The sequence below is a fragment of the Lampris incognitus genome, chromosome 2 (genome assembly GCF_029633865.1).
Source record: "Lampris incognitus isolate fLamInc1 chromosome 2, fLamInc1.hap2, whole genome shotgun sequence".
NCBI lineage: Eukaryota > Metazoa > Chordata > Actinopteri > Lampriformes > Lampridae > Lampris > Lampris incognitus.
Window position 1 is genome coordinate 15,450,061 of NC_079212.1, and position 22,595 is coordinate 15,472,655.

General features: G+C 41.3%; 1 protein-coding gene across 3 annotated transcripts; it reads left to right on the forward strand.

The window, feature by feature from the left end:
- The first annotated feature begins 3,963 nt into the window (after nucleotides 1-3,963).
- On the forward strand, nucleotides 3,964-22,298 carry nr2c2 (nuclear receptor subfamily 2, group C, member 2). 3 transcript variants are annotated; one of them, XM_056302094.1, is made up of 14 exons: nucleotides 3,964-4,073; nucleotides 5,858-5,953; nucleotides 6,252-6,452; nucleotides 6,649-6,754; nucleotides 9,768-9,947; nucleotides 13,947-14,103; nucleotides 15,446-15,536; nucleotides 15,857-16,002; nucleotides 16,127-16,301; nucleotides 16,853-16,974; nucleotides 17,110-17,249; nucleotides 17,507-17,644; nucleotides 17,799-17,904; nucleotides 18,029-22,298. In XM_056302094.1, exons 2-14 carry the CDS (start codon nucleotides 5,882-5,884, stop codon nucleotides 18,201-18,203), a joined length of 1,809 nt encoding a protein of 602 aa, XP_056158069.1. In that variant the 5' UTR covers nucleotides 3,964-4,073; nucleotides 5,858-5,881; the 3' UTR covers nucleotides 18,204-22,298. The 3 variants fall into 3 exon arrangements, with proteins under 3 accessions (XP_056158069.1, XP_056158068.1, XP_056158070.1); XM_056302093.1 differs by having other exon boundaries at nucleotides 3,985-4,073; nucleotides 5,877-5,953; XM_056302095.1 differs by lacking the exon at nucleotides 3,964-4,073 and adding an exon at nucleotides 5,392-5,463.
- The last annotated feature ends 297 nt before the right edge of the window (nucleotides 22,299-22,595 follow it).

The following is a 22,595-nucleotide window of genomic DNA, read 5'->3' on the forward strand; positions in this document are numbered from 1 at the left end:
TATGGACTTGTAAGGAGAGTCAAGGTATTTCTAGGAGATAGAAATCTGAACAAAAGTGGTGAACGCATAAGCAAAGTGTCTGTGGTAGAACGTCCAGTTCATAAGTTAGTTCTGCTATTAGAGGCCTCTTAAGCACAAGGGGAAGGTAAAAATTGTAAGGGTTTGTAGTGTACATAGTGTTCTATAAAAGGTCATTTCATATGAGGAAATCATCTGTGTTTTAAGTTAACTTGTATGTAAAACACTTAATAATTTGGTGGGAGTGTAAATGACCCCAATGCACAGTGTGGTTCATGTGTATAAAGTTTGCATTTGTAATGTACAGTATTTGTTATATTGCTTTTATTTTGTTGTTTCCTGTGAACACGAAAGTGCTTTTATTTTGAAAAGAGGGTAGACATAGAAGTAACTCGACGGAAAAATGGTGTAGAAAGTTAACGTCAACACGGAGAAAAACACAGAGATGGATAAGCAAGGTGTAAAAAGGTGGAACGGGGAGAGCATAAAAGGAGTTTAGCTCCAGTTGAAAGAGCAACAGCTGTGTCTAACTTTCAATAATTTTGATTTTGGGTTTGTTTTGATAAGTCTGATGTTAAGCTAACTTTCTGGTGTTAAGCTAACATAGTTTAACATATTATTTTGCCTTCTGGTTGTTCAATTTCTCTTTAGGTCTTACATTGGTCTATGAAGGAAAGGAAACAAAAATAAACAGCATTAGACAATCAGTCCAGACTTGTATTTTTTTCGACTGGGACGCTACACTGCACTTCAGGCTCACTTTGAAGAATTGCCAACTCATTTTGTCTCTGCTTTTTGTGGCAGTTACAGCCAACTTGCCGTCCACTGACAAAAATCTTATCGTCGCTGTACAACACAATGTGACAGTAGTTTTACTTCAGCCTGCGCAGTCTGACAAGGGGGACATATCAAGATTTTACCTTTTCCCTATGGTACAGTGTGACATACAGTAGATGGCGAAAAATCACAAAGTGTTTTGGAGCCTTAATTATTGCCCTCATGGAACACAAGCACAAATTAAAAAATGTATATATTATTTAGATTCCCAGGAGGACTCGAGGTGGCACCCTGTAGGTTGCGCTGTTTCTTACCTTTGCTAATTTTAGGATTTTTTTTTCCTTTGACGCTTTCATAATTGTATATTTTTTCGCAGTTAACTTTAAAAGTCAGATAAGAATGGACTTTGCATTGGTCATTATATATATTTCTAAGTAATGTGCGGTACTGTAATTTATTCTTGATATTTTATTTGATTTTCTTTCCTTAATTTATTTGTGATTGTACTTTATATATATAGATATATATTTATTTCTGATTTTTCCCTTTTTTCTCCCAATTTAGTGACCAATCGATCCCTATTTTTTTAGTTCAAACACCCACCCTCATACTACATGCGTTCGCCAACTGCATCCCCCCAGCCGGCAGTCTCGAAGGAGACGCCTCCCCACTTTTGTGACAAGGCGAGTCCAGGCCGAACCACTGCTTTTTCCGACACACACAGAGACGCATTCAAGTGACGAACACAAGCTGACTCCGCCCCCCTCCCGAAGACAGCGTTGCCAAGTATTGCGGCTTCGTCGAGTCCGGCCATAGTCGGATCTGACGAGACCGGGGCGCGAACCCCGGTCCCCAATGGGCAACTGCATCGACACAAAGCCGATGCTTAGACCGCTACACCACCGCGATTGTACTTTTTACAGTGAATCAGAAAAGTATTGATCATTCTTTGATCAATACTTTTCTGATTTTTAAATAGTGTACTCAACTCACTCTAAGTAGCATGAAAGCTGTCTCATGCCTGCTGGTAGCGCATATGGCATACATGTGCATTTTCTGTTTGCTTTCATTATGGTACACTTGCGTTTTCTGATAGTATTTCTGAGTGTTCATACGATGCTGATACACTTTGTTCTAGTATGAAGGCAGAGATCATACCTGAACACGACAATATGTGAGACACTAGACACTGTAGCTTTAAGTGTATATATTTGTTTTTGCTATAAAGATTTAAGATTTTCAATTTTATGAGCATGTATTTTGTAGATGTCCCCCAAGTGTTTCATCGACAGAGAGTCGTGTTTAAGCTGTTCTGGTAATTTGTTAGACTCGCATATTGGTTTCCTTTGTCGGCTGACTGAGAATATGCAATTAATTCATGTTATTTCACAGTGCCTCTTAAAGATTGGGGTGATTTAAGTCAGAAAATTCAACGTCAAATCAAATGTATCGCAGTTAACTGGCCACTACTCAAACAGCCAAGAACCGATTAATTTTGACATGCACTCACGTTTGCAAACTGAGGATGCACAAGCCAGTGCATTCTTAGTGCCGGTCCCAAGCCCGGACAAATGGGGAGGGTTGTGTCAGGAAGGGCATCCGGCGTAAATTCTTTGCCAAATCAAATGTGCGGATCATAAATAAGATTTCCATACCGAATCGGTCGAGGCCCGGGTTACCAACGACCGCCACCGGTACTGTTAACCAGCAGGGTGCCAGTGGAAACTATGCTACTGTTGGGAGAAGGAGAGGGGGAAGGCATGTCCAGAGGCAGCTAGAGAGGAGGAAAGGTAGGCACGTGGAGGTGAGAGTCGGAACTTTGAATGTTGGCACTATGACTGGTAAAGGGAGAGAGCTGGCTGATAGGATGGAGAGAAGAAAGGTAGGCATACTGTGTATGCAAGAGACCAGGTGGCTGCCCCCCTCTCACCCCCCTTCTGCAAATGCACACACCTCACTTAATTCTGCACTGTTCACTTTCTGCCATACCACTCCTATGTACAGATATATGTACAGATATCCATCCACCCCTTATCCGAACTGCTTATCCTGCTCTCAGGTTCACGGGGATGCTGGAGCCTATCCCAGCAGTCATTGGGCGGCAGGTGGGGAGATACCCTGGACAGGCCTCACTCAGGGCCAACACATATATACACACACACACACATTCACACCTTGGGGCAATTTAGTACGGCCGATTCACCTGACCTACAGGTCTTTGGACTGTGGGAGGAAACCGAAGCACCCGGAGGAAACCCTGGCAGACACGGGGAGAACATGTCAACTCCACACAGAGGATGACCCCCAAGGTTGGACTACCCCGGGGTTCGGACCCAGAACCTTCTTGCTGTTAGGCGACTGCGCTAACCCCTGCACCACCGTGCCGCCCATATACAGATATATTTAACATATTCATTACAACTACATACCTCTGTATATAGATACATTTACATGTCAACTGTTAATTTTAGATTTAATATGTGACTTTAGTTTGAATTTAAGTTTATTTTTCTCCAGTCTGTACACACTGTGAATTGTAGCTTACTTTTAGTCTGTTTTTAGTTATTTTGGCTGGACTGTAAATACTGGAATTTTAGATTTTAAAAGTTTTTTTTAGTATTTGTTTAGTTTCAACTTAATCTGTTATGTCACATTCTTTAAAACTTTTGAGGTTGAACTGATGCCTAAGCACTGTGATGGCCTGGCGGCCTGTCCGGGGTGTCTCCCCACCTGCCACCCAATGACTGCTAGGATAGGCTCCGGCATCCCTGCGACCCTGAGAGCAGGATAAGCGGTTTGGGTAATGGATGGATGGACTGATGATGCCTGAGCATTTCATGGCCGGCAATGCCTGCCATGCTGTGCTGTGTGTGTGGTGCATTTGACAAATAAAACAACTTGAGATTTGAACTTGAAACTTGTTTTCTCTCTCCACACAACCTCTCTCCGTATAATAAATTCTCTCTCCGTATAATAAGTTCTCGCTTAGTATGATTTCTCTTTCAGTTTAATAACTTCCCCATCTATAATAACTTGGCCCCGGAGTCTTCAGACGAGTAACCTAGATGACGTCACGGCTGTCTGGCTCGCTTCATGCCGTCCGCTACGCGAAGAGGCGCGCAGGGCGCGTGCACAAGGAGGGGGGTGGGGGGGAAACCACAACATCATCGCGCTGGCGGTGCGGGGTCACGAACTATGACCTTTAACAGAAGAAAACCAAAACAAATATTTTATAAGATAGCAGAGAATTATAAATCTTTGATTCCGGAATCCAAAAGGTAAGTTTTTTTCCTCATATTTAAAACGGCAGAAAGCTCAAGTGTGATACTGGATGATAAAAGAGCCTGGTCGATCTCTCTGGCTAGCGCAAGCAGGCTAGCTAACGTTAGCTGTACGGAGCCTCTTCCCAGCCGCTCTCCGGCGGCTTGTGAACCGGGAGTGGATGGTGAAGCCCCGGGCGATGCCGTCATTCCGGCTAGAGCGATTGTGTTTCTCAAAATCGGAAATAACATTTTACAAACACATGACATCAACCTTAATTAACACTTGCACCTTAAAACAGAAAAACAAAGGGGAGAGGGGGACGGCACAGATGGTGTTTGTGCAGTAGCCCTTTTCCGCCTTGTTACGGTATTTGCGTTAGCATAGCCAGCTGTAGTTCGCGCAGATGAACTCGACCCTTTTACCTTTGCCATCCCGGGCACAGGAGAGGGCGGAAAAATACATTTGTTTATTCGCTGAAACATGACATTAGTCTCGACGTTATCTTCTTCAAAATGAATCACTGAATCACTAGGACACTGTCATCCATCGGATTGTCAAGAAAAATACCGTAATACATTTAATAAAGCTTCGCCACTGTTATTGGCCGGTTGCCAGGTTCTCCATTTTGTGTTTTTAATGCTCTGATGTGATTGGAAGAAAGTGTTGATGGATGTTCTGACTGGCCAATGAGCGTAAGAATTGAAGGTACATTCTCCTTTCGGCCAGTGAGGCCGCTGCGGAGATGATGCACGCATGAATAGACCATATATATTATATATAGTCATTTGTGACATTGGTTATATTTCGTATGTTTGCTATAATCTCAAGTCACTATAGATGAAATACATTCAACCGAAGAGTGGAGGTTATTGAATCATAAACTTTGACTAGGACCTGTGTTTAGGCAGAGGCTATCCCATATCAGAATGAGCTAATGGCCAATAACAATAGCATATTGCTTCTGCCTAGGAAATGAGTTGTCCTGTAGTGTGGTGACCACTTGGCACAGGGATGTTCAATTGCCTTGCTTATTACTTTTCAAATAGAGCAGAGATGTCTAGTGGTGCTGAAAATGATATTGTAACACTTGTAAACAGCAAAGGTACAGCCTGTATTTAGATTCATAGGTGAAGGACGGGTTTGTTTTTCAATAGTCAAAATAAAAACTAAATACAATTTAAGTAACATATTGACACCCCTATGATCTACCACCACCAGAAGTCTGCTCCTGAAGTGCTCAGAAGACAGTATTGTGCAGGTTCTTTCTAACAGTTTTTGCCTCTGCTGCTGATATGTGTGTTTGGCTTCTCTCCAGACAGACCTCACTAATGACCTTACATCACTGTGACAAGCAACCTGAAGCTGCTTACTCATCACAAAGTAGCTTCTAAGCAGGTGGCAGAGGTGAATGTGCACCGAGAAAAATAGCACTGAGAGATGCGCATTACAGTTAGAGGTTTTGGCTGGAGAGTCACATTGAATGTGAAGTATTTGATGCTACCTTTATGATTTTTTTTTTTTACATTAATGGGCTCTTACTCAGGCTGTATGAATTGTAAGTACTGGTGGATGCTGGGGGTTTTTTTCCCAAGGAGACGCAGGGCACTTTTACCCTTGGTCTGGGTGGGCCTTGGAGAGTGTTTATACATTTAAATGTAGGGGTGAGCTTATGTATTTGAATTTATTTGTTTTATTTGAAATGCCACATTGAACAGGCTGTTTTGTTGTATATGTATTGTTCAATTTTAAAAAAAAAATCCACAAATTTGAAATGTGTTGTAAATTGTAATACATTTAGGTGCCAACCTCTCCTTCAGATTCGATGATGAGCGGGTCTCCGCACCGCTTTCAAGTCATCTCCACGGAACCCACTACAACACCACAGCGAATACAGGTAACTGTTGTTGTACACCAACAAACCACTCAACTCCAGAGATGGAACACCCACTCCGCCACCTGTTGTTGACCATCTTAAAGCGCTTAAACAACAATAATAGCCAAATTTAGATGTGCATTAATTTGATATTGCTACATGTGCTATAGATCTCATGTCTTCTGTCTTTGTTTCAAGCTCTTTCTCTGTTTCCCTCCTCCATTGCTGCATCTTTATTTGTGTCTTCCCCTTTCTTTTCCATCTCTGCTCTCTCTTCCTCTGTCTCTCTCTGTCTCTCTCCTTTTCTCGCTTCCCTCAGATTGTAACTGACCAGCAGACTGGTCAGAAGATCCAGATTGTGACAGCAATGAACTCATCTAGTGCTCCCAAGCAGCAGTTTATCCTGGCTGCAGCTGATGGCTCTGCAGCAGGCAAGGTGATCTTGGCCTCTCCAGACAACCACAATGCCAAGCAGCTCATCTTCACTGCTGCAGACAGCCTGATGCCAGGCAGGATACAGGTACACATTGCCCCACAACACCACCCCAGAGCTTAGTACATGGTGTCATGTTATTTCTAGTGATATGGTGTACTGTCTTTGGTTTTCAGTATTTTAAAGGTGTAATGTTATTTTATAGTATCACTGTAATACTCTCGGTGTATGAGGGTGATACACAGAAATAGCTGCAATTGTTTGACTCGAGTTCTTTTTGCAGATTGTCACTGATGCAGTGTCAATGGAACGGCTACTAGGGCAGGCTGGGGATTTGAGCCGGCAACAGCCAGTGGAGTACTGTGTGGTATGCGGAGACAAGGCTTCAGGTACTCAAATATACAGTTACATACTTGGACATGAAATACAATGTGTGCACCTTGCCTGATGTGCAGGTCGTACTAAGGTGTAATACTGGACAGCATAGCTTGAGCCATCTCACACACACACACACACACACACACACACACAAGGCCCAGCCCAGCTCAAGCTCATGAAGAGGGCACTAGAAAATGGACAGGGGGCACAACTTTTTGCACTCTATGTATATAATACAAAAACAAGTAGGAGGTTGTGCACGCGCTTCACTCAGCCACTCATACACTTTGACATTGCTCATGCTCAAAGGAAATGTGCTCTGACATCAAGTTTTTCTACAAGATGATCATTAGAGTTTGACACAAACGGTCTATTTTTAGTGATATCCATTCAGTGTTCTATTTGCAAATAGCTTCTGTGCCGAATGAGATTTCCTAAGGAATCTTTGTTCATAACAACTGACTCCCCACATTCTCTTTCAACCTACTGCATGGTTTGGTTTCATAATTTTCATCTTACAACTTGTAAGTGGTGCAGCATGGTGGTTAGCACGGTCGCCTCACAGCAAGAAGGTTCTGAGTTTGAGCCCCGGGGTAGTCCAACCTTGGGGGTCATCCCGGGTTGTCCTCTGTGTGGAGTTTGCATGTTCTCCCCGTGTCTGCGTGGGTTTCCTCTGGGTGCTCCGGTTTCCTCCCACAGTCCAAACACATGTAGGTCAGGTGAATCGGCCATACTAAATTGCCCCTAGGTATGAATGTGTGTGTGTGTGTGTGTGTGTGTGTGTGTGTGTGTGTGTGTGTGTGTGTGTGTGTGTGTGTGTGTGTGTGTGTGTGTGATGGCCTGGCGGCCTGTCCAGGGTGTCTCCCTGCCTGGCGCCCGATGACTGATGGGATAGGTTCCAGCATCCCTGAGAGCAGGATAAGCGATTCGGATAATGGATGGAACCTGTAAGTTTTCTCTGTGACTTTGGTGAAATATCTCAAAAACTCCACCTTTTGGGAGTGGGGCAGGCTAAGCTATTTGCTAGCCCATGCAGACCAGCAGTTCCGACAGTCATCCTGGTTGGCGTTCGTTCTCCTAGACAGTGATTTTTTGTTGTTGTTTAGTTTAGATATGTGTCAGTTTGGATATATGTGTTCTTGTAGTTTTTGGATATGTGTTTTTGTCTTTGTGTTGCACTGCTGTGGGCTGGGCGAAACGATGTTTTGTTTCATTTCATGTGCGCAAGTGCATGAAATGAAATGACAAAGTGTTTCTGATTCTGATTTCACTGCCCGAAATTCATCAACCAGTTGTATGTATGTATGTATGTGTGTGTGTGTGTGTGTGTGTGTGTGTGTGTGTGTGTGTGTGTGTGTGTGTGTGGGGTGGGGTGGGGGTGCAATGTCCTCTCTGACACGTAACACACACATACAAACATGCACACAAACACACATGCACATATAGTGGATATAAAGAGTCTACACATCCTTATTAAAATGGCAGGTTTGTGTGATGTAAACAATGAAACGTTTTTCAACCTTAATGTGAAATTGCAACCTCTAAAAATAAAGTGAAAACAATCAGAAACATTTTAGGGGAAAAAAAGAAAAATACAAAAATTACAATAACCTGGTTGCATAAGTGTGCATACCCTTTTATAGCTGTGGATGTGGCTGTGTTCAGAATTAACCATTCACATTAAAACTCATGTTAAACAGTAGTTATTATACACCTGCCACCCATTAAAGTGACTGTGATTAACACAAAATAAAGTTCAGCTGCTCCTGTAGGATTTTCCTGACATCTTGGTTGTATCCAACTGCAAAAGCCATTGCCCACGAAGAGCTTACAAAGCATTGTTGAAAAGTATAGATCAGGAGAGGGGTGCAAAAGAATTTCCAAGGCATTAGATATACCATGGGACATAGTGAAGACAATCATCAACAAGTGGAGAAAATATGGCACAACAGTTACATTACCAAGAACAGGATGTCCCTCCAAAATTGATGAGAAGACAAGGAGAAAACTGGTCGAACAGCTGCAGCTGATTCAAAACACTGCTGCTCGAGCCCTTACAAGACCAAAAGAGTGGATCATATCACTCCAGTCCTGAGGTCACTACATTGGCTCCCTGTCTGTCAAAAGAATTGATTTTAAAACTCTGCTCTTGGTTTATAAAGCACCGAATGGTTTAGGGCCAAAATACATTTCTGATCTACTGCTATGAACCATCCAGACTGCTCAGATCATCTGGGACAGGTCTGCTTTCTGTCCCCAGAGTCAAAACTAAATATGGAGAGGCAGCGTTCAGTTTTTATGCACCACATATCTGGAACAAACTCCCTGAAAACTGCAGGTGTGCTACAACTCTGTTCTTTTAAATCTAGGCTGAAGACTTCCCTGTTTGCCACTGCCTTTTGTTAAATAAGGCTTGAAGCTTTTGATTTTCATCTTGTACTGCACTGTAACTTTTACTCTCTTTTTATTGATTTTTGAGGTTTTTTTTTTACTTGTTGCGTTATTCTGCTTCTCTTGATGCCTTGTGTGTTTTGTGTGGAGCACTTTGAATTGCCTTGTTGTGGGGATGTGTTATATTGATAAATTTGCCTTGCCCTGCCTTGCCTTGGTCAGGGGCACAGATGGGAATGTTGGCCCTAACATACATGTCTTTTGATATCTTTTTAGCTACTGTGCAACAAATAGCTGGAGTAAACTTCCAGAAGATTTGAGACTTGCTCCAACACTGACTACTTTTGAATCGATATTAAAAATGTTTATGTTTACCATTAGTTTTTGCTAAACTGCAAACCTTGCATTTTGACTTTTGCAAAGTTGTAAACCTTGCATTACATTTTGATTTTATTCTTTTATTCTTTAATTTAAATGTCTTTTATGAATTAGTTGTTAAATCCTTTTTTATTGTATGGTATGATTTTTTTTTTTTTTTTTTTATGTGAAGCACATTGAGTCTGCCTTGTGTATAAAATGTGCTATATAAATAAAGTTGCCTTGCCTTGCCTTACTTGCTTTGTCTTTATTCAGGGCGTCATTATGGAGCAGTCAGCTGCGAGGGCTGCAAAGGCTTCTTCAAGAGGAGTGTAAGGAAAAACCTGACCTACAGCTGCCGCAGTAAACAGGACTGCGTCATCAATAAACACCACCGGAACCGCTGCCAATTCTGTCGGCTGAGGAAGTGCCTTGAAATGGGGATGAGGACAGAGTGTGAGTTTGCATCTGATCCCAGTACCACAAATTAACATTCACAAAAACATGCTTGCACCAGGAAACAAGTTGGCATAATATAATGTATGTTTGTTGTTGAGCAAGATTCTCAGTCTCAGCCAGCACCAGTGCTGCTGTCCTATTCTAACCTTGCACTTTCTGGGGGGCAAGCAAAAAGAAAATTTGCATCATTAACTTATAGAGATGGGTATCGTTACGATTTTAATGGTACTACTACCCCTACCGATACTGCTTATCGACCCGGTACTTTAACGGTACTCTTATTGGTTCTTTTTATTATTTTTTTTTTAAGAGAAAAAACAAAACAAATAAGAACATAATTAACATTGCTTTATTTTCTCATGTCTGGACAAAGCGTTGCTCTTAATTATCAACCGATATTTGTATAATTTTAACTCTGTGTGGGCTGTAGACTGCTAGCAAACATAACATACCTGTGGTGGATGGGGCAGTGAGAGATGAACTACAAGCTAGGCAGTCAAAAATTGCATTTCTCTGCCTGTATTTGATGCACTTTCACTAGATGTTTTGAAAGATTGCTTGTCCTTACCTACAAAAGACAGGCCCCAAGAGAGAGATATCTCTGCTGGATTGGGAATAGCGAAAATGCATCATAGACAAATGTCCTAATCTTATTGCAAATTAGAAAAGGAGTTGATGAGATAAAAGGCGCAAGATAATGTTTATGCAGCCTAAATAAATAAGAAATTAAATTTCTTAATTTCTCCAATGCCGATGGCAGAACCATTAATGTCGGAGCTTATCAATACCACAGCCTTTAATAATTTAGCACCAGTGCCCATTTAATACCGGGTTTTGGTACCTATCCCTATTAACTTAACAGCTACTCATGCCAGTTCCAAGCCCGGATAAATGGGGAGGGTTGCATCAGGAAGGGTATCCGGCATAAAACCTTTGCCAAATTAAATATGCTGATCATAAATTAGATTCCCATACTGGATCAGTCGAGGCCTGGGTTACCAACAACTGCCACTTGTACTGTTGGCCAGCAGGGTGTCGATGGAAACTATGCTACTGTTGTGAAAAGGAGGCGGGGAAGGCATGTCCAGAGGCAGCAGGAGAGGAGGAAGGGTAGGAGTGTGGAGGTGAGAGTCGGAACTTTGAATGTTGGCACTATGACTGGTAAAGGGAGAGAGCTGGCTGATATGATGCAAAGATGGCAGGTAGGTATACTGTGTGTGCCAGAGACCAGGTGGAAGGGGAGTAAGGCCAGGAGCATCAGAGGTGGGTTCAAACTCTTCTACCATGGTGCAAATGGGAGGAGAAATGGGGTAGGGGTAATCCTGAAGGAAGAGTATGTCAAGTGTGTGTTGGATATGAAGAGAGTGTCAGACAGAGTGATGAGTATGAAGTTGGAAATCGAAGGTGTGATGATGATTAATGTTATCAGCACATATACCCCAAGCTGGGTGTGAGATGGAAGAGAAAGAAGAATTCTGGAGTGAGTTGGATGAAGTGGTGGAGAGTGTACCCAAGGAAGAGAGAGTGGTGATTGAAGTAGATTTCAATGGGCATTTTGGTGATGGGAACGGAGGTGATGAGGAGGTGATTGGTAGGTGTGGGGTGAAGGAGAGGAATGTGAAAGGACAGATGGTGGTTGATTTTGCAAAAAGGGTGGAAATGGCTATGGTGAATACGTATTTCAGGAAGAGGAAGGAACGAAGGGTGACATGTAAGAGTGGAAGAAGGTGTACACAGGTGGAATATATCGTATCTGAAAGAGATTGGAGATGGCAAGGTGGTGATGGGAAAACGTACGTAGCTAGGCAGCATCGGATGGTGGTTTGTAGGATGACTTTGGAGATCAAGAAGAGGAAGCGAGTGAAGGCAGAGCCAAGGATCTAATGGTGGAAGTTGAAGAAGGAAGGCTGTTGTGTGGCATTCAGGGAGGGTTAAAACAGACACTGGGTGGTAGTAAAGAGTTGCCGGGTGGCTGGGCAACTACTGCAGAAATGGTGAGGGAGACTGCTAGAAAGGTATTTTGGTGTGTGGTATGGATAGAGAAAGGAAGACAATGAGAGTTGGTGGTGAAATGAGGAAGTACAGGAAAGTACATGGAGGAAGAGGTTGGTGAAGAAGAAGTGGGATAGTCAGAGGGACAGAAGTACAAGGAGATGGGGTGTAAGGCAAAGAGAGAGCTTGCGAAGGAAATGGGAAAGGTGTATGGTGATTTGTATGAGAAGTTGGACACTAAGAAAGGAGAAAAGGACTTGTACCGATTGGCTAGACAGAGGGACCGAGCTGGGAAGGATGTGCAGCAGGTTAGGGTGATGAAGATGGAAAAATGTGCTGTCAAGTGAGGAGAGTGTGTTGATAAGGAGGAATGAGTACTTTTAGGGGCTGATGAATGAGGAAAATAAGAGACAGACAGTTGGATGATGTGGGGATAGTGAATCAGGAAGTACGGTGGATTATCAAGGATGAAGTGAGGGCAGCTATGAAGAGGATGAAGAGTGGAAAGGTGGTTGGTCTAGATGACATACTTGTGGGGGCATGGAGATGTTTAGGAGAGATGGCAGCAGAGTTTTTAACTAGATGATTTAACACAATCTTGGAAAGTGAGAGGATGCCCGAGAAGTGGAGAAGAAGCGTAGTGGTCCCGATTTTAAATAATAAGAGTGATGTGCAGAGCTGTAGTAACTGCAGAGGTATAAAGTTGATAAGCCACAGCATGAAGATAGGGGAAAGAGTAATAGAAGCTAGGTTAAGAGGAGAGGTGATGATTAGCGAGCAGCAGTATGGTTTCATGCCATGAAAGAGCACCACAGATGCGATGTTTGCTTTGAGAGTGTTGATGGAGAAGTATAGAGAATTTCAGAAGGAGTTACATTGTGTCTTTGTGGATTTAGAGAAAGCACATGACAGGGTTCCGATAGAGGAGGTGTGGTATTGTATGAGGAAATCGGGAGTGGCAGAGAAGTATGCAAGAGTGGTGCAGGATACGTATGAGGGCAGTGTGACAGTGGTGAGGTGTGCAGTAGGAGTGATGGATGGGTTCAAGGTGGAGGTGGGATTATGTCAAGGATTGGCTCTGAGGCCTTTCTTATTTGCAATGGTGATGGACAGGTTGACAGACAAGACCAGGCAGGAGTCTCTGTGGACTATGATGTTCGCGGATGATATTGTGATCTGTAGTGAGAGTAGGGAGCAGATTGACAAGAGCCTGGAGAGAGGTAGAGGTATGCACTGGAGAGAAGAGGAATGAAAGTCAGTAGGAGCAAGATGGAATACATGGTCAACTGTTCAAAATAACAGGTAGTACGGAAGAGAGGTGAAGAAGAGACTGCGGGCAGGGTGGAGTGGGTGGAGAAGAGTGTCATGAGTGATTTGCGACAGAATTGTACCAGCAAGAGTGAAAGGGAAGGTTTACAAGATGATAGCGAGACCATCTATGTTGTATGATTTGGGGGTGGTGGCACTGATGAAAAGACTGGAGTGGCAGCTGGATGTGGCAGAGCTGCAGATGCTAAGCTTTTCTTTGAGAGTGACAAATATGGACAGGATTAGGAATGAATATATTAGAGGGACAGCTCAGGTTGGACAGTTTGGATACATAGCAAGAGAGATGAGATTGAGATGGTTTGGACATGTGCGGAAGAGAAATGCTGGGTATACAGGGAGAAAGATGCTGAAGATGGAGCTGCCCGGAAAGAGGAAAAGAGTAAGGCCAAAGAGGAGGTTTATGGATGTGGTGAGGGAGGACATGCAGGGGGTTGGCATGACAGAGGAAGATGCAGAGGACGGGAAGAGATGGAAATGGATGATCCGCTGTGGCGACACCTAACGGGAGCAGCCAAAAGAAGAACTTATGCAACTGCACATTTCCTTTTATTAATGAGATTAACAAAATATCACTCTATTATTAGGATAATCTCTCCCTCTTATGTTTTAACAATTAATCAAAGTAGAAAGTAATGTTAGATTCCATTTGACTGAATTTGCCTTTTGTGTCCTCAGCTGTGCAAAGTGAAAGGAAGCCCATTGACTTGGTGCCCAGAGAGAAGCATGCAAACTGTGCTGCCTCCACCCACAAAATCTATATCCGCAAGGACCTCAACAGCCCACTCATTGCCACGCCAACCTTTATTTCTGACACAGAAACTGAAGGTTCCAGGTCAGTAGAGGCAAGGGCTCCAGATGAACCTCTTAGTTGAGTGATATGTTCTCCCATATTTAAGCTGTTGATGTTATGCATGCTCTAAAATTTGGTATGTGAGTGGTGGTTCACAGTTAATCAGAAGGCTATCACAGACAGTGTTTGAAGTGGAATTAAGTGCAGATATGCTCCTTGTTGGTGTGGCTATGGGCAAACCTTTAGGATTAAGTTTGGAATAAAAGATACTAAGAGATAATGCTGATGTTCACAATGTATTTCTGCTATACAAGGACACACATTTCAATTGTGAATTGTAATTGGCAAGTTACAAATAATGACCACAGTACTGTATTGCCATGGTAGTCTCTAGGGTATGAAAGTATATGTATGTCTGGTCCTTCATCCAAAAATTATCGCTACCACACAAATGATTTGTATAAGTGCACAACGACCTAATAGGTGGTTTTCCTATGCTGTGCTTTCCTATGTCTACTGTGCAAGGGGAAATTATTTCAGTCAAGATATCAGTGTTGACATTACAGCATCTTATACATAAGCTGGGTTGATCGAGTACTTTTCAGAAGAGATATACGATTCAGAAATATTAATTTATTAGATCTTAAACAGAAACATACATTCAGCATGCACTAAATATTTTTGAGAAAACAATGGGGTATCTATTAGAAATGTGATTTTTATCTGCTTGAATAGAAAATAAAAATTACATTTCATTAAGGGGTTCCGTAGAGATGAACAATAGAACAGCAGCGTGTGAGACTTGAACTGTGTAACATGATAATGGCGTACTTTGGTTTGACATTTAGCAAGAGCACACTGAAATAAATCGCTATGGACTACAGCTAAACAGTGACTTTTGAGGAGAGAGTGAATTGGCAAGAGAAGCTGGTGTGGGCAAAAACACGTGAGAGCAGAATGTAGAAGTACTGTTACAGCGCACCAGTGAGCTCCAGCTTACCTAAAGCACTGCTTACAAATACACAAATAATGCCATTACCCCTGTTACACAATCTGGGAATGTTATGCTGTCTTGATCCATACCATGTGTAATACTGTTAACACTTGTATTAGGGGATGTCCTGTGGGCTGTCACCTTATAACGCCACATAATGTTAACAGCACTCGTGTTCACTGTGATGGATAACATGAGCACTGTGATGGATAACATAGAGCATTTCTAGACTTAAGTGTAGAATCTTCCTACCAAGTAACGGAGTTTTCACATTGCTTTCACAATGAAATACTCTATTATTTATGCTACTTACGAAACTATCTTGTGATAAAAAACAGTATTATTGTTTTATGGCAACCTGTTGTTGATAGGTATTTTTCCCATGTACAGATCCAGCCTGCTGGACCAGGGGATGCTGGTGAACATTCAGCAGCCTGTCATCCAGTCGGAAGGATCATTGCTGCTGGCCGCTGACTCTAAGGTACAGCTGCTATTGTCATTAATTAGATTAAAGTTTGACCTGCCAGGCTACTCTGTCTCTTGCATTTGGCACAGAATAGTGTTACAAATTATATGTGGTGGTTTGCATATGGCTCTGAAAATAATAATTCTCAGCACTTTAAATAAAGGACAGATTTCTTTTTAGAAATTCATTCATTTTGTTTTGTGGCATTTATCTTGCTCTTATTTGGGCTGTCTGTTTTGTTTTGTGTATTTAATGCACTGGTTCCATGTGAAAGTGGCATAGAAATTCCACAACGGATGGTCAGTCATGTGTATAGTTACAAATGTCCTCTCTAGATGGAGTCAGGGCAGGGGGACTTAGGGACGCTAGCCAATGTGGTGACATCACTGGCCAATCTCAGCGATTCGCTCAATGAAAACTTAAACAATGGTGATACCTCAGACGGCCAGCAGGAGGAGCAGTCTGCCATTGAGATAACACGGTCAGTCAGCACTGATAAGTGGATTTTGAGTTTATGGGTTGTGTTGTTTGTTGTTTTTTTTTCAAGGAGTGGCTGCTGGTGACAAATGATTAAGTAGTGCCATACTTGCATGTGTTGTGTGCAGTGCCTTTGATACCCTGGCTAAAGCCCTGAACTCATCAGAAGGAGTGGGCCAGACCCTGGCAGATAAAGCAGAATGTGTTGGTGGAGCCACAATTCAGCTGATCAGTCGTGACCATGAGACGCCTATCATTGAGGTGGAGGGGCCACTGCTCACAGATACCCATGTCAACTTTAAGGTGGGTGAGGTGGCTGTTGAATTCAGTAGCCAGCGGTCATATAACACTTGGTGAATTTAGCTCAGAATTAATTTCATCTCAGTCATCTCTTAACCTTACAAAAGCACACAGTGCAACAGAAAGCCTTTTTTTGGGATCATACCGCAACCAAATATGAGTGGAAATGAGAAATACAAACGATACAAAAAAAAAATATTGTCACAACACAATAAAGTGCAACCGTGCAATACTAACAATCAGTTGTGAGAATTACTGCAATATTAAGAGTCGTTACTTATTAAAATATTTCAGAAAACTCATAACATTCAAGCATTTAGGAGGCAGATTTGAGTACAGGGTGTTGGTGTATGACTGCTGTATGATATTAAAGCATCTATATGTTATAGTCACAGTTAATGAAGTCACAGCTTGGCAGAAATTTTTAAAATGACAGGTACATAAGAGAGAAGGGACATTGCTGGGTGGAGGAAATGTTTAGTAAGGTTCTCTGAGGAGTGTCTGTCAGCCTTTGCTTTACCCTTTCTGTCTCTGCTTCTCTGCCCTATTTTTAGCTGACTATGCCCAGCCCTATGCCTGAATATCTGAATGTACACTACATCTGTGAGTCAGCATCACGCCTCCTCTTCCTCTCCATGCACTGGGCACGCTCCATCCCAGCCTTCTCAGCTCTTGGGTAAGAACACTTTTTTAACAATGGCAATTAAATGATTGTATGTTCTACAACAATGGAGCCCTGTATCCCTCTATCTATACAACCCCATCATTGCATCTCTCTGTTTCACATTCTCTTATTCTTTCTTGATCTCAGGCAGGAGGTGAACACTTGTTTGGTGCGAGCCTGCTGGAATGAGTTGTTCACTCTGGGTCTTGCTCAGTGTGCTCATGTGATGAACCTGTCCACCATCTTGGCTGCCATTATCAAGCACCTTCAGAGCAGTATCCAGGATGGTATGGCCTTTAGACCTTGTCAGCTGTTCACCTCGCCCTTGGGGTTGCTGCACTAGCTGTTTGCCTTAAAGAGACCCCCCACTCCCCCCAGCTTGGGAGCTTTTGAAATGTATATCGGGGTTGATGAAATGCCATCCCAGAAAAGCTTTAAAACATTCCAAATTCAACTTCATGCAAGTAGATGGACAGGCCAAATAAAGCTTGAATGAACAAATGACACATTACAATTCTAAATGGAGAATCCTCTTCCATCTCAGACAAGGTGTCGGGGGAGAGAGTGAAACAGGTGATGGAGCACATCTGGAAGTTGCAGGAGTTCTGTAACAGCATGACAAGGGTGGAGACCGATGGCTATGAATATGCCTACCTGAAGGCAATAGTATTGTTCAGCCCTGGTAAGTGTGTCCGTAGGGAGGTAGTTAAATTTAAGATGATATTGAACATCAGAGATGATATAAAGCATCTGAAAGAAATTACACAAGAACCTTAAATATGAATGAATGAATGACTAAATGACTGCTTATGTTTTGTACATATCTGTAAATTTAGACCACCCAGGCCTAGATAGCAACAGCCAGATTGAGAAGTTCCAAGAGAAAGCACTGATGGAGCTTCAGGACTACGTGCAGAAGACCTACCCAGATGACACCTACAGGTACGCACAAATCGACCAGACAACCAGAACCCAAAGTCCCACTTGCCAAAAAACAAATGAAAATAACAAACAAAAATCAAAATAATATAAATGGGTTTCATTGTTCATTTGTTTGGATTTCCAGATTGACGCGCATCCTGATGCGTCTCCCAGCCCTGCGCCTAATGAACTCAAGCATCACAGAGGAGCTCTTCTTCACTGGCTTAATAGGCAATGTCTCCATAGACAGTATCATTCCATACATCCTTAAGATGGAGACAGCTGAGTATAACAGCCAGGACTCGGACCCTATAGAATGACACCCCATCACTCCTCCATGCAGAGCTGTTTATTCAAAGATAAGTAAACGCATTTCATGTACTGTCCTCATCTCTCACAGGATTTAATATAGACATGTTCCCGTATTTACATGCGCCAAATGTGCGTGCGCAGATTGTGAGGCAAAAAGGGGCCACGAGTCTTGTGTTTGTAAACATTACTACGTTCATTTCGAAGCGATCATCACGGAGAAATTGATTTAAAATGAAACGAAATGCCTCACAATTGTTGCGCTGTCGGTTGTACAAATCGTAAAGGTGGTAAAAACAAGCATCTGCATTTTTATCGCATGCCCAAAGGGAAAACTCCAGTCAAAAAATGAAGAAGACAGGCGTGGATTCATGCGATCTGTTGAGAGGACTGGAAGACGTGGTCGGAAGAGCAAATATCAAACGCGAAGATTTGCAGAGGATATTTAATATCTGGTACTATGTATCCGTTTCTTACAAAAGTAAGTATTGTGATTTAACATAAGTAAGTAACAGTTCTAAATGTGATACTGTCCTAGTACAGCAACTGCCAAACCAAAGTTTGAGTTGTTGAGGCCTAGCCTTCCTCAAGTTTGACAACGGTTCCATCAGCTTTCTTGTGTCATGAAGTTTGAGGTCATAATTTGACTCCAGCCTTGATCTCATAACCGTAAAAACAATTCAACTTTTGTTGAATACAAATGATTCAACTGTACAAACAAACAACGAGGGCTTAGCTTTGATTTGATGAAGTAAAACTTGTTTTCCTTCGATAACGGATGGTAAAAGCAGTCTTGGACATGTCCACCAACAAAGTAATCGTATGCTTCTAAAGACTCGTATGCCTTCACTGATTCTTTCGTAAATATACTTGGTGTGTCTATGAGGTATTCAGTCACATCCCTCCAGCCGATGTTTGGCAACTCCATGATATCGCTTGTCCACTGAGCTTCAGCAAGCATAAACGGATCGGGAAGCTTTCTCCAGTGCTTAGCGTAAGTTTCGACTCGTAATGCTTTCTGTCTTCCTGGCTTAGACCTTCAACATATTCTGAGATTTCCATTTTCTCAAATTTCTAACTTTTCTCCTTTTAATTTAAAGTTGTGTACGCTTTCATCTGTGAGTTTCATAGGTACGCACGTCGTTTCTCGGCCATGTTTTGCCACACGTTCTGCGCGCGCATCTTGTTTACAACTCAGCTTTTACGTCACGCGATAAGGGGTCTATTGACCACAAGTCCGTAGTCCTGCAGTGGCCACTTGTCCCATAATGATACAGGACAAAGTGTCGCTTAGGAAACGCTTTTACATTCATTTCAACTGGCAGTGGAGACCCCAAGATACGGGGCCTGGAATATTTTCTGGAGGGAATACTCTGAGGAATTTTGTGAGTCTCTGGCCTAGATTTCATGGCACTCACATCTTTTTCTGTCTTTATAGCACTTAAAGCAAGTTCCTCATATGTGGACTGGATTGTTTGGTTTAAGCCATTCAAGTAAATTTTAGTTTTATTCAAGCCTTATTGTATGCTTATGGTGATGATATACATGTAATTTAATACTGGCCTCTGTTTCTAATATAGAAAAGTGTTATAAGTGCAGTACTTCATTAAAACTGTCAAGGAAACAGAGTTCATCTTTGTGGGTTTTATAAGCAGAGTTTTAAGTTTATCGGACTGGAATTTTACCTGTTGTAAAAGTTACATTTTGTACTTGGTGCAGACTTTAAAGGTTTTTTTTTGCGTTTTTTTTTAATAATGACATTACCTGTTAACATTAGTAGAGAATAAACCAGTATGCCAAGTTAGAATGGGACGATAAACAAACTTAGGAACTTGGAATTGAAGATTTAGCAAGCATTGTCATAATGTTATTATACAATAGTTGATTGAAACATTCTCTACTGCTTTTTTGTTTGTTTTTGTAATTTGAAATTGACGCCTTTTTTTTTTTTACTGTGGATGGGGTCAATATGCAGTTCTTGATAGAAGATTTGTTAATTTCCTGTACTAAAAAGGATGACTTTTAAATCAGGTACAAAATCCAACTCTCAGTTTAATCAGCAATTAACCTTGAGCCTTAGTCTGCAAGGCACTCAGACAGACTCAGTATGTTTTATCAAGGCAACAGAGTTGGAGCATCACAGCACTGCAGCCTGTTATATGATTATATGGCATTTATATATAAATTTGAATAACTGAAGCTGCCACAAGGATTTTTTTTTTATGTGACCATGTGGTACGCGCTCTAACCATTCACCCCCGATTTTGGGATCTTTGCCAACTTTGAGTTGGCCTCACTTGGAGTTGTTGTCTTTGAGTGTTTTGCAGCAGAATGACTTAATTGTTGCAAAGGTCAACATTCCCCCTCTGTCAGCTTCTGCACTTGTTTAGAAGAGAAGAGTGAGAGTTGTGGCAGCTTGGGAAAACAGCTGTTTGCAAGCTGTACAGGGTATCTAAAGTTGTGCATATGTATCTCGTCTAGTCAGAGTTCATGGGGAATCGGACTCGGAGACGAGCTTTTGGAAGGATTTGAAATCAGTGTATAGCGATATCTAATCTTCTCACTGATGGTCTCATTTATTTATGTCGGTCATATAGAGGCATCACAATTAAAGTGAGACTGATTTTTTTAAAAACGGTAAAAAAAACTCCTTGTGGCAGCTTTAATTTGAGTCAGATTCAGACTCCGTTTAAACTAAATTGGACAGTGAAATTGACCAAAGCCCTGCGTATGGGCAGTTGTCTTTTTCTTTTTCTTTCTTTCTCTCTTTTTCTTTCTGCCTTTCTGTCTTTTTATTCTTTCTTCTAAAAATATCACAGTATCTCAGAGTTTTTATATAGAGTTGAATATGAATAGGTACAATTATTTCTGCATTAGAGATGTGCATTTTGTATCATAGATACATTACAGTTGTTGTCTGTGCAATCACTGCATCACTTTTCCCATAATGACAATCAGTCTCACACTTTCCCTCCGGTTTTATTGTAGTGGTCAGTTTTCTACGAATCTTGTTTTTCTTTGTATGAGTTTGTATATGTATCAGTAGCATTTTTTCCTCCGAGGAATAACATAAACATTTTTATTTAGAAGTGTCATTTATGTTTTGCTTTGCTACTTTTATATTCAGTGTGCTGAAAATTGTATTTCATTCAATGCACATCAGTCATCTTTTCAGCTGCTCTACCGCATTTGTGCTTAAAACTGTGTTGCATATGTTTTCAGAAACATTAAAATCTAATTTGTTGTGAACAAATTAGCTTATTGCAAACTAAGTGTACTTAAAGTACTTTTTTGAGCAGGTTTCCTTGATTTAAAAAAGAAAAAAGTCAGATTTCCTAGGAACCCAATCCCAAGTGCACCAATATCTTGAAAACCATATGAAAATATGCATATGCATAGGCCTACCTACACATATTACTGTTCAATAACATCACCTGCAGCGATATGAATGATAATAGACTTAAAGTCAGCAATGATCATGTTTTCTCTTGAAATAAATGTCAATTCTAATATCTGGGTTTAACACTCATAAAGACTGTTTTTAAAGGCACTTATGTGAACTGACCTTTGTACATGTAATTTCATTAAAATGAGTGCATGTCATTTTTAAGCGGGGTTTTATAATCTTGTCACTGTATGCCCTAAGAGCTTTATTGATTATTATTTAATTTTATTGTGCATTGCCGTGCATGAAGTTGCTTAAATGCATTTTATTAAATGCTGTGCAAAAAATGCAGACTTAAATGTTGTGGCTTTAATATGTTATGAGCAGTTGCCATGGTAGAGGATATTAAACCAGAAAGAGTTTTTCTGTTTGCTTGATTTTCTTTTTCTGTAATGAGTATCCTATGGTTAAAGTTTTTATAAATGTACATGTAAGTGTTCAGTCATGTAAAACGTGGTTCTTCAAACATTGTGATTGAACAACTATTATTCAAACAAGATTCAATTTTTTGATCGAGTTTGTCATAACCCTTCATTTTCTACCTCATTAATGAACGAAACAAAAAAAGTGTATTTCATGATTGAGCTCTTGTATCAGCATTCCGTTCTCTCAGACTGGCTTTGAAGCCACAGAATTTCCAGTTCTGAAGAAATAAACACCTATTCATACTTAATTTTGTACATGTTTGTTTCTCTTTAGGATGCATACATTACAACAAAACTACTGTATACATTTACAAGTACACACTACAGTGACACTTGTTGGATACTGAGACACTGATATCATCACAAATAAGTTAAACTTATTTTTGGAGTAAATATCCATTTTGGCTGTCATTGACTTTGACCATGGCTGTCTGTGGGTGTTTTGGCTGTCAACAATCCCAGCTAAGACAGTTTAAAATGCTATGTGCAATTCCACTGGAATCATGGCCTGTATTTTCCAGCAATACAAATAA

What these genes read in the sequence shown, in the direction of transcription:
- nr2c2 (XM_056302094.1), top strand. Translation starts at nt 5,882, where the DNA reads ATGATGAGCGGGTCTCCGCACCGCTTTCAAGTCATCTCCACGGAACCC. An exon ending in ATGCGGAGACAAGGCTTCAG is followed by an intron (nt 6,755 to 9,767) that starts GTACTCAAATAT and finishes GTCTTTATTCAG; the next exon opens with GGCGTCATTATGGAGCAGTC. An exon ending in AATAGTATTGTTCAGCCCTG is followed by an intron (nt 17,645 to 17,798) that starts GTAAGTGTGTCC and finishes CTGTAAATTTAG; the next exon opens with ACCACCCAGGCCTAGATAGC.